This window comes from Notolabrus celidotus, unplaced genomic scaffold (assembly GCF_009762535.1).
Source record: "Notolabrus celidotus isolate fNotCel1 unplaced genomic scaffold, fNotCel1.pri scaffold_172_arrow_ctg1, whole genome shotgun sequence".
Lineage (NCBI taxonomy): Eukaryota > Metazoa > Chordata > Actinopteri > Labriformes > Labridae > Notolabrus > Notolabrus celidotus.
In genome coordinates this window covers 7501-19471 of record NW_023260037.1, presented here as the reverse complement: position 1 = coordinate 19471, position 11971 = coordinate 7501, and the positions used below count along the sequence as shown (strand labels likewise).

Sequence of the window (11971 nt, the reverse complement as noted above, 5' to 3'; positions counted from 1 at the left end):
TTGGTCTGGTTTGGTCTGGTCTGGTACCTCGTAGTCTTTCTGGAGCTCCAGGGCCTTGCTGATCCACTTGAGTCTCCTCTTGTCGGACAGCTGGGACCACTGCCTCCTCAGGGCCTCCTTCAGCTCCTTCTGGCTCACCTGAGGACACACAAGTGTGTGTGTTTACATACAGTGTGTGTGTGTGTGTGTGTGTGTGTGTGTGTGTGTGTGTGTGTGTGTGTGTGTGTGTGTGTGCGTGTGCGTGTGCGAGTGCGTGTATGTGAGTGCGTGTATGCGTGTGTGCGTGTTTACATACAGTGTGTGTGTGTGTGTGTGTGTGTGTGTGTGTGTGTGTGTGCGTGCGTGTACATGTGTGCGTGTGTGTGTGTGTTTATATACAGTGTGTGTGTGTGTGTGTGTGTGTGTGTGTGTGTGTGTGTGTGTGTGTGTGTGTACCTCGGGGTGCAGCTTCATGTAGGCCTTCTTTTCGTGGTTGTACCACAGCTGTTGGGGGGTCTTGGGTTCTCTGGTAGGTCGGACTTCTTCCTCTCCTCGATCAGGTCTGGATGATTCTCCCTGCAGGCGACCAACGTTAGCCCTGCTAACTGCTAAAGGCATGCTAACACCATGTTCTACAGCTGATGCTATTGTCATGGTTACAGCTGATGCTATTGTCATGGTTACAGCTGATGCTATTGTCATGGTTACAGCTGATGCTAACCTCATGGTTACAGCTGATGCTAACACCATGTGCTACAGCTGATGCTATTGTCATGGTTACAGCTGATGCTAACCTCATGGTTACAGCTGATGCTAACACCATGTGCTACAGCTGATGCTAACGTCATGGTTACAGCTGATGCTAACCTCATGGTTACAGCTGATGCTATTGTCATGTTACAGCTGATGCTAACCTCATGGTTACAGCTGATGCTAATGTCATGGTTACAGCTGATGCTAACGTCATGGTTACAGCTGATGCTAACCTCATGGTTACAGCTGATGCTATTGTCATGTTTACAGCTGATGCTATTGTCATGGTTACATCTGATGCTATCGTCATGGTTACAGCTGATGCTATCGTCATGGTAACAGCTGATGCTATCGTCATGGTAACAGTGTTAAGGACTCACTTGAAGCGGGCCATGTTCTTCTCAAACTCCTCCTTCTCTCTCTGAAACTCCGTGATGTATTTTTGCTGCCGGGAGAAAAAACAGAAGTTCTGTGAGCTCAGACCCTCTGATTGGACCCCCCTCGAACCACTACAGGACAGGAACTACAGGAAACCCTACAGGACAGGAACTCCAGGAACCCTACAGGACAGGAACTACAGGGAAACACTACAGACAGGAACCTACAGGAAACATACAGGACAGGAACTACAGGAAACCCTACAGGACAGGAACTACAGGAAACACTACAGGACAGGAACTACAGGAAACCCTACAGGACAGGAACTACAGGAAACACTACAGGACAGGAACTACAGGAAACACTACAGGACAGGAACTACAGGAAACCCTACAGGACAGGAACTACAGGAAACACTACAGGACAGGAACTACAGGAAACACTACAGGACAGGGACTACAGGAAACACTACAGGACAGGAACTACAGGAAACCCTACAGGACAGGAACTACAGGAAACAATACAGGACAGGAACTACAGGAAACACTACAGGACAGGAACTACAGGAAACACTACAGGACAGGAACTACAGGAAACACTACAGGACAGGAACTACAGGAAACCCTACAGGACAGGAACTACAGAAACCCTACAGGACAGGACTACAGGAAACACTACAGGACAGGGACTACAGGAAACAATACAGGACAGGAACTACAGGAAACACTACAGGACAGGAACTACAGGAACCAATACAGGACAGGAACTACAGGAAACCCTAATGGACAGGAACTACAGGAAACACTAGAGGACAGGAACTACAGGAAACACTACAGGACAGGAACTACAGGAAACACTACAGGACAGGAACTACAGGGCCAGGACACTAGAGGACAGGAACAGGAACTACAGGACACTAGAGGACAGGAACTACAGGGCCAGGACACTAGAGGACAGGAACAGGAACTACAGGAACCAATAGAGGACAGGAACTACAGGGCCAGGACACTACAGGACAGGAACAGGAACTACAGGAAACAATAGAGGACAGGAACTACAGGACACTAGAGGACAGGAACAGGAACTACAGGACCCTAGAGGACAGGAACAGGAACTACAGGAAACAATAGAGGACAGGAACTACAGGACACTAGAGGACAGGAACAGGAACTACAGGAAACAATAGAGGACAGGAACTACAGGACACTAGAGGACAGGAACAGGAACTACAGGAAACACTAGAGGACAGGAACAGGAACTAGAGGACAGCTCTGGGTGTGTGGACTGGCTGCAGACCTTCTTCTTGTCGGGCAGCTCCTTGTACTTCTTGGACAGGATCTTGGTCAGGTCCAGGTTGCTCATCTCCGGGTGGATCTTGGCGTATTTGGCTCGTTTCTCCATGAAGAAGCGGAAGTACGGGGTCAGAGGTTTTTTGGGGAAGTCAGGATGAGTCTGTGAGGACAGGAGGGTCAAAGGTCAGGGACTCCATCTGCAGGTGGATCACAGCAGGTCTCAAAGGTCACGCTCACCTTCAGTTTCTTTCCTTTGTACGGATTCTTCACGAACTCTGTGGCGTCGATGATCAGCTCCGTCATGGTCCTGTACTTACGCACCTGAAACACAGGGACCCTGTTAGACCTGGGGGGGGGGGCACACCCATCAGAGACCAGGGGGGACGGTGTGTGTGACGGTGTGTGTGACGGTGTGTTACCTCTGAGGAGACTTTCTGCCATTTCTGGCGGCACATGTCCCCGCTGAATCCTCCGAAGCAGACCTTGTCCCAGTCGAAGTGGGACTCGGTGGTTTTATACTTCATGCCGTCTAAGTCCGGCAGGAGACCCCGGATCCTCTCCAACAGGGTCAGACAGTCCTCCTTACTCCACTCATCTACAGAGAGGAACACACACACACACAAAAACACAACATGACCAAACAAAGCTTCTGATTGGTCCACTGGTGATGATGTCACAGCAGGTGAGATCTTACCTGGTTCATTTTTGACCCTGGAGCTCTGAGCCGCCGAGACGCTGCTGCTGCCGTTCATCCTGCAGGTGAGGGAGGAGACTCCGCCTCCTCCACCTTCTACACACACACACGACACAAAAACATCAGATCCTGAGGGGGGAAAGCAGGCACCTGGCCCCCCTGAGGGACGGCTCTGACCGCGAAAAGCAGGTCAAGTTGTTGCATTAAAGTCAACTCGAGGTCAAAACCTAAAACTGTCTGGGATCAGGTCTATCCCATCAGTGAGTATTGATCCCCTGGGGTTTCCCATGAGCGAGCTTCTATGTGTGTGTGTGGTTTGTGTGTGTGTGGTGGTGTGTGTGGATGTCTGTGTGTGTGTGTGTGTGTGTGTGTCTCTGTGTGTGTGTGTGTGTCCTGGTGGTGTGTGTGTGTGTTCCTGTGTGTGTGTGTTCTCTGTGTGTGTGTGTGTGTGTGTTCTGTGTGTTCTCTGTGTGTGTAGGTGTGTGTGTTGTCTGTGTGTGTGTGTCTCTCTGTTGTTGTGTTTGTGTGTGTTGTGTGTGTGTGTGTGTGTGTCGGTGGTGTGTGTGTGTGTGTACCTGTGTGCTCCTGTGTGTGTGTGTGTGTGTGTGTGTGTGTGTGTCTGTGTGTCTGTGTGTGTCTGTGTGTGTCTCTCTGTGTTTGTGTGTGTGTGTGTGTGTGTGTGTGTCTGTGTGTGTCTGTGTCTCTGTGTGTGTGTGTGTGTGTCTGTGTGTCTGTGTGTGTGTTGTGTGTGTCTCTGTGTGTGTCTCTGTGTGTGGTGTCTCTGTGTGTGTGTGTGTGTGTGTGTGTCTCTGTGTGTGTGTGTCTCTGTGTGTGTGTGTGTGTGTGTGTGTGTGTGTCTCTGTTGTGTGTGTGTGTGTGTGTGTGTGTGTCTGTGTGTGTCTGTGTGTGTCTCTGTGTCTGTGTGTGTGTGTCTGTGTCTCTGTGTGTCTGTGTGTGTGTGTGTGTGTGTGTGTGTGTGTGTCTGTGTGTGTGTGTCTCTGTGTGTGTGTGTCTGTGTGTGTGTGTCTGTGTGTGTGTGTCTGTGTGTGTCTGTGTGTGTCTCTGTGTCTGTGTGTGTCTGTGTGTGTCTCTGTGTCTCTGTGTGTGTGTGTGTGTGTGTGTGTGTGTGTGTGTCTGGTGTGTGTGTGTGTGTGTGTGTGTGTGTGTGTGTGTGTGTGTGTGTGTGTGTGTCTGTGTGTGTGTGTGTGTGTGTGTGTGTGTGTGTGTGTGTCTGTGTGTGTGTGTGTGTCTGTGTGTGTGTGTGTGTGTGTGTGTAGTTGCTCCTGTTCTCCAGCAGGAGTCAGCACAGAGTTTCCGTTGGCCTGAGTCGGGCTAACAGTTAGCTTTAAGCTAACGGGGGTTTAATGTGTAAACTCGGCTGTAACGGTTTTACTGGTTTTAATGGTTTTACTGGTTCTAATGGTCTCCATGGTCTCCATGATCTTACTGGTCTTACTGGTCCTGGATCAGTCGCCACAGCTCGGGGTAACACGTGCAGCAGATTTTCCCATCTTTTCATTAATCTGTTAAAAACAGAGAGGGACCCTCAGAGTCTGTGTTTGTTCTAATAACACAGTAAACCGTGATCAGTCCTCCTGATGTGGATCCGGGACCCTCATGGACCCCCCTAAAGGTGGTCTCGGGTCTGAGCGGGCTCTGCTGGCTCGCTGCTCCCCAGAAGCTTCACTGCGAAGCCGCCATGAATGTTCTGCTGACTCGGGGACAGCCGAGCAGAAAACCCCAGAAATCTGTCCAAAACCAGGACCAGGTACTCACCTTCCGGTTCAGACAGGAGCCCGGGTCAATTCTGCACACCCCTGTGCTGGTTCGGGTTCTTTGGGGACTTTCCAAGTGGGTCTTTTTCAGCCGTAAACCCCGGGGAGTCAGGTCGAAACGAATCCGACAAAAGGAGCGTCTAGTCCGGTATGAAACTCCGCCCCGCGCCGCAGGGGGAGGAACTCCGGGAAAACCAGGACGGAGGATGAAACCAGAGCCACGGCTAGACCAGGAGCCAGAGCCACGGCTAGACCAGCAGCCAGACCCGCTGACACACACTGGACCCTGAAACCAGCTCATTAATCTAAAGACACAATAAACACATTAATGAGAGAAGAATCTGCTCCAGCGTCCTCCTCTCTAGACCTGCCCTCATGACTTAAACCTGGTCTGGGTCCAGATGCTGAACCGGCGGGGAGACAGAGGAACGGGGCCCGGGGACCCGGCGGCCAGCCTCCGTCAGCCTGGATGCGGGACTGCCCGGGAGCGCCAGGCCCCGAGGAGAGGGTCCTCTGGTGCCCCGGCTCTCAGCTCTCCCTCCCCGGCCTCTCGGTGCTCCTCAGCGGCTCCTCAGCGGCGGTGTAACCCGCCTCCTGGAGGACAGCAGCCCGCATCTCCATGGCATCCTGCCCGCTGAGACCACACCGTCTGCCGGGTCTGAACACCCGACTCATCGCTCCCCTCTCACCAAGACCCGCACAGTCCATCAATCAGGTCATCATCCACCTGTCCTCCTCCTCCGGAGACACCTGTCCTCCTCCTCCTCCGGGGAGACCTGTCCTCCTCCTCTGGGGACCCCTCCACAGGTACCCGGGGGGGGGGGGGGGGGGGGGGGGGGGGGGGGGGGTCCACCTGTTTCATATTTCTGTTACAAAGAAGTAAAATCTGACTTTCATCATCTTTACAGGCTCTGTCCAAAAAAAGCTGGTACAGTTTATTACAGTTCATTATGTTTATTATATGTTTATTACATGTTTATTACATGTTTATTACATGTTTATTACATGTTTATTATATGTTTATTACATGTTTATTACATGTTTATTATATGTTTATTACATGTTTATTATATGTTTATTACATGTTTATTATATGTTTATTACATGTTTATTATATGTTTATTACATGTTCATTATATGTTTTTGTCTGCACAAAAAGGAAACAGTTCAGAGACTGTTCAGATGACTTCCTGTCAGGCTGTTTCACAATAAAACAACTTCTAATGCATCACAGACGTTCAGCCTGAAACTTATTTTGGTAACAAAAAGAAAAAGCTCTGTTCCTCTGAACACAAACTTTAAATAAATTAACATCACAACATGACACACACACACACACACACTCACACACACACACACTCAGTCAGACACACACACTCAGACACACAAACTCAGACACACACACACACACACACACACACTGTTATATAAAGTTAGATTATGAAATCAAAAAGATCACTTCACCATAAACTTTATTTTTAAAAACAACCTGTTTTATTTTGGTGAATGAGACGCATTTCCTGTTTCGTCTGTCAGCTGTGTTTATTAGTGCTACATGCTAGGCTAGCTGTTTAAACCTTGATGTAGTTAATGTTTGATTCAGGAAGTTATCTTCTTCTTACCGTCCGCCATCTTTGAACACATGTTTAATTACTCCCTCAATGCTAAGCTAGGCTAACCGTGAGTTGAGCCCCAGAACAGACGTGAAGAACTAAACTCAGGGAGAGGTTCAGAACTTTATTATTCCACTTTCATTAAAACACACTTAGCATTTTCAGACTGATAGCATTGTTAGCATCAGTAATTTAAACACTTTGAAACATTAGCATGGTAGCATGTTTGTTAATGAGCACACACAATCTCATTCTCATGACAGTATGAAGCTAACATGTTAGCCACTTCGTGTGTCTCCTGCTCCCTCTGATGGCTCGCTCAGTCGAACCGGTCTGTGCTGAGTGTTTATAGAGACCAGGTGGATCAATATAGAGCTTAGCCTGATTTTAAGCTAACTACCTAGCCTAGCAGATAGCTCTTGTGGCTGACTGGTAGCTGCGTCCTGATTCAGTCCGTCTGTAACATTTGTTCACTTGAGTTTAAACCAAATACTAATCTTTAACTGCTTACCGCTCAGGAGGTGGCGGCCTGAGAGTTCAACATTTAGTCCTGAGTTGGTGCGCAAAGGATCATGGGATATGACGATCCAGGAAGGAAGCAGCCGGCAGGTCCTCCAGTCGGGGAAATGGTCAGCTGCAGACCCTGAACCAGGACACAGACCCTGAACCAGGACACAGACCCTGAACCAGGACACAGACCCTGAACCAGGACACAGATCCTGAACCAGGACACAGACCCTGAACCAGGACACAGACCCTGAACCAGGACACAGACCCTGAACCAGGACACAGACCAGCCATGAGCTAGCATGTTAACCAACTAGCTTCACAGGAAGACGCCAAACTCAAACGACCTGTTCCACTCAGAGACCAACGATTCAAAAAGCCTTCATGATTCTCGTGTTAGCCTTTACCTGTGTTAGCTACAGGTAGCTAACGTTAGCTACCTGTGTTAGCTACAGGTAGCTAACGTTAGCTTCCTGTAGCTAACAGGTATAATTGGTGGCTGTGATGAAACCTCTGCTCGTGTCGATTATTAAAGGTATAAATACAGATTGAATGATGCTAGGTGTTAGCATGCTGGACGGGGACTTGAAGAGGACTTTAAAACTTGTTGACTCTCAGCAGGTGAATCAGGTGCTAACACTTTCCATCTGCTTCCATTGTGTGTGCTAAGCTAGCCTGAACACTTCCTGTGGATTAAAGATGTGAGTTGAAATGTTGGACTGTTCCTTTAAAGCTCCAGCTGCACTATGATGAAGAGCCGGACCTTCGTCTTCCTCTCTGCTTTATAATCAGAGGCTGTTTCCGAAATCGCCTACTATACTAGCAGTCTGTACTGATATGTCCAAAATTCAGTATGTAGTAAGTAGTCTGTGAACAAGAGCAAAATCTGCAGTATGCCAAAACTCCCCGGATGTCTACTGATTCAGGAAAATATCTCAGCGTGCATCGGACCAGTCTGCCTCGCGTACTGTTTCCCATAATGCACAGCGCTCGTTCTGCTTTTTCTTTTTCCTCATTTTTTGACGGGAGGAAATCTGTTTTTGGGTGCTGTGAAAGTTATCAAATTACATATAAACCACTTCCTAACTTTTGAAATCAGAAATGGATGCTAAATAAGCTTTTTATTTATCGGCTTCGCCGTTGTTTACTTCCGCTTTCCGAAACCGGAAATCCAGTGAAGTCTGGCTCAGCATGCTGCATGACAGATCGGACAGAACAGTCAGACTACAGACTAAATTCAAACGCAGTATGTAGCAGGAAATACCTGCTGCCTACTACATTAGTAAGTAGTATGTAGCAGGCCGTTTCGGAAACAGCCAGAGCCATCATTAAGAGTCCTCACTCCACCACACGTCCCTAAACACCTCTGACCTCTGAGGTCACCTCCACATGAACAGCCTCTAAATAAGGCAGCAGACGTGTTGACTTCCTGTTGTCCTCTCCCTGACTCAGGTCTTGGTTTATGAAGAACGTGGACTTTGATCAAAGTGAGTCTTTCATCCTGGAGCTGGTTTAACTTGATGAGTCGTCTGAACGAACATAAACACTGATTATACGTTTTAAATATTCAGATATGATTCACTGACCCTCCACCAGCCTCCATCGCTCACAGAGGAGCTCTCTGATTGGACGTGCCTCACAGAGGAGCTCTCTGATTGGACGTGCCTCACAGAGGAGCTCTCTGATTGGACGTGCCTCATAGCAGAGCTCTCTGATTGGACGTGCCTCATAGCAGAGCTCTCTGATTGGACGTGCCTCATAGCAGAGCTCTCTGATTGGACGTGCCTCATAGCAGAGCTCTCCGATTGGACGTGCCTCATAGCAGAGCTCTCTGATTGGATGTAGTCATGGTACCCTTGTGCTGAGGAGGATCAGGACTAAAGAGGATCTGGACAGGAGCACGGACAGGTGAGGGTAGTACAGGTAGATACATAAATACAGTTTAAGGAGGAATCTGAAGAGACGGAACACCTCACTGAGACCTGAACCCTGAACCTGACCAGGTGAGTCCAGACCAGAGTCACTTGAGTTCACAGGGGAGGAAGTGACCATATTTAGACAAAATGGGAGGAGCTAGAATCAGGGAAGTGGGGTCAGGGGGGCCCTCAGGTGGTCTGGTCTCTGCTGATTGGACGATCCTCCTGATGATGTGCTTCCTGTTATTGTTGTGCTTCTCTCTGATTGGCTGCTGGTGGAGTGATGTGCTGCCCGGCCAGCAGGGGGCGTGTCCTCTGACCTTTCACCGCTGTGTGTCTCCGCCTCCTCAGATTCGGTTGCTACGTCCGGCCCGGGTTTCATGCTGGGTTGCTATGGTAACACTGTTAGGATAATGAAGAGTCTTCACAGCGAGGACCGGGTCAGTCTGGCTCCTGTAGGTCCAAACCTGGTCACTCACTGACTCCGCCCACTTCCACCTGTGTGACCGCGTCAGGTGGGCGGGGCCTCGCTGTGTGCCGGCCTGGTCTCTGGCTGTCAATCACACAGGCTGTGGACGAAGGACACGGGGAACACGCCCCTCCTGTCGGGACGTCCCTCGATGTGTCCGACCTGAGAGAGAGGGTCACATGATCAGATCACACCTGAACAGGTAACACACCGTCACTGTGACCTGCTACAGAGGAGGGGGCGGAGCCTGCTGCTCTGAAGCAGGTAACACACTCACCTTCAGAGGAGTGGGCGGAGCCTGCTGATGATGAAACTGCACCTGTATAAACCTGCACCCTCTCTGTCCTCCAGCAGGGGGAGACTACACCTGTATAAATGATGATGATGATGATGATGATGAAGGTGACTCACCCACCACTCCTGGTCCTCCTCCCCCGTGACGATGATCACCTCTCCCTCGCTGAAGCTCAGCTCGTCCTCGTTGTCGGCCTGGCAGTCGTAGATGGTTCTGACCCGGCGGACCTTGCTCCTCACCTGCAGAGAGAGTTCACCTGTGAGTCACATGTGAGTCACATGTGAGTCACCTGTGAGTCACTTGTGAGTCACTTGTGAGTCACCTGTGAGTCACATGTGAGTCACCTGTGAGTCACATGTGAGTCACCTGTGAGTCACATGTGAGTCACATGTCACACTGAGGAAGATGATGGTGATGAAGATGGAGCCTCACAGGGGTGATGGTGCGTGGCAGGGGGACTGGCGGCTCCATGGCGCCGGGCAGAGAGTCGTCATCGTCGTCATCGTCGTCCTCAGCTTGAGGAGACAGCACCCCCTGCTGGACACGTGACTCTCCTGCAGACGCCATCTTGGATCCCTGTGTCTCCATAGCGACATGCCTGTCACTAAGGACGGGTTTGGGGGGGAGGTCAGTGATCAGGGGTTTTGGTGGGAGGTCTTTGAGAAGAGGTTTTGGGGGAAGATCGAACAGCTGTGGCCTCTCAGTCAATGGGACTCTGTGGGCGGAGTCAACCGGGGTAAGGGAATCTTTGGGGGAGGCATCGATGAAGGGGGGAGACTTCTGGGGGTCCGGCTGGGGGGACGAGGGTTTGAGGAGCAGGTCTGGAGGCTGGCTCGGTCTGTCCACAGACGGAAGGTGGATGGTGTCGATCTTCCTTAGAGCCACTGAAACAAGAAGACTTCAATAAGACCATGTTTGTCTCAGGTCCTGAACAAAGTCCTGGGGTTAAACCAGGTCACAGAGCAGCAGGACCACCTCAGGTCTGAGTCCGGAACACACCTGACTGATGGTGTTCTTACCTTTCTCAGGTAGTCTGGGTAGAACTCGGGGTCCCAGAGTGGATTTGGGGTTACAGGAGGCCAAACTAGAGGAAGTCACAAAAGGTCAAAGGTCAATATTCCCACAGTGTGAGCTTTCATGTGTTTATCTGAGTCCGGGTACCTCTGATGCTGCTGGATCCCCTCGAACCTGCTGCTCCTGATTCCGGGTGGGGGGGTCAGCTCACTTCCTGTTTGAAGACCATACCATATTTGGCTCAGAGATGAAAGAAACCGATGACATCATTATAAACAACCAATGATCACACGTGGACTCACCTCTGACTGCCGGTCCCTGAAGGACTGGGCTGGGGGGGTCTGACAAAGCACGCTTATGTCCGGGTGGAGGGGGAGGTGGCCTCTTCTTCAGGGTGGAGCTGCCCCCTACTCCGCCTGTCAGAGGGAGGGAGGTGGGTGGGCTGAAGGAGGGGCCTGAGGGAGGAACCAAATCCACCAGAATCAGTTCAGTCAGAGGGTGCCAAAGATCTCAATGGAGTCCAGGATCAGAGGTTGTCCTGGTTTAATGCTTGTCTCGAGGGTCTTTGTTCAGGTTCTGGTTCAGTCGTCAGGGTTAGCTTTAGTTTCTACCAGATACTAGTCCTGGTCCGGTGATCGGGTCTGAAACACCTCACAGAAGATCCAGAAAAAAAGCCGTCCACAGAGGCCATGTTGACTCTGGACCTGGGTCACTGAATCACATGGACTCAAGTACGGGTCGGTCTCTGAACCTCATTGAACCCTCCAGACCCTCTAGACCCTCCAGACCCTCTGAACCCTCCAGACCCTCTGAACCCTCCAGACCCTCCAGACTCTCTGAACCCTCCAGACCCTCTGAACCCTCTGAACCACCTATCAGAGGGACTTTAGGAGCCCCTTCAGTGCTTCAGACACATTGGAGCATTTGACCCGGTCTACAGAAGACCTACCTCTTCCCTGGATCCTGGCTGCAGGTGACAGTCCTGAGGAGTCCGGTCCAGGGGACGGAGGAGTGTCAGAAGAGGTGCTGTAGACCGGGTTAGCAAACGCTCCGTAGGACAGACGCTGCTTGTCCCTGTGAGGAGGGACGAAGGATGGAGGGAGGGACAGCTTCTCCTGAGACGAGGAGACATGGGAGGACGGACAGAAGCTCTGAGGACGCACCGAGCGCTCCTTCTTCACTGGACTGGGCTGCAGGAGGAGACAGGGAAGAGGAGACAAGGTGAGGAGGAGACAGAGAGGAGACAGAGAGGAGACAGAGAGGAGGAGACATGGTGAGGAGGAGAC

General features: G+C 50.6%; 2 protein-coding genes across 3 annotated transcripts in view; both read right to left on the bottom strand.

Moving 5' to 3' along the window:
* Nucleotides 1-5451, bottom strand: part of LOC117808882 (nucleolar transcription factor 1-A-like) — a 15685-nt gene extending 10234 nt beyond the window's left edge. The window contains 9 exon segments of the mRNA XM_034678556.1: nt 28-138; nt 436-500; nt 503-555; nt 1113-1177; nt 2407-2562; nt 2640-2723; nt 2822-2997; nt 3097-3192; nt 4873-5451. Of these exon segments, the coding sequence (XP_034534447.1) occupies nt 28-138; nt 436-500; nt 503-555; nt 1113-1177; nt 2407-2562; nt 2640-2723; nt 2822-2997; nt 3097-3154 (768 nt within the window). The 5' untranslated portion in view covers nt 3155-3192; nt 4873-5451.
* A 1144-nt stretch (nt 5452-6595) lies between these two features.
* LOC117808875 (arf-GAP with SH3 domain, ANK repeat and PH domain-containing protein 1-like) overlaps nt 6596-11971 on the bottom strand; it is a 12747-nt gene continuing 7371 nt past the window's right edge. For both annotated transcript variants that reach the window (XM_034678548.1, XM_034678547.1), the window contains 7 exons: nt 11635-11875; nt 10988-11140; nt 10833-10899; nt 10691-10755; nt 10104-10555; nt 9788-9910; nt 6596-9538 (listed from right to left, as the gene is read on the bottom strand). In XM_034678548.1, the coding sequence (XP_034534439.1) occupies nt 9464-9538; nt 9788-9910; nt 10104-10555; nt 10691-10755; nt 10833-10899; nt 10988-11140; nt 11635-11875 (1176 nt within the window). In that variant the 3' untranslated portion in view covers nt 6596-9463. The remainder of the gene's footprint in view (nt 9539-9787; nt 9911-10103; nt 10556-10690; nt 10756-10832; nt 10900-10987; nt 11141-11634; nt 11876-11971) is intronic.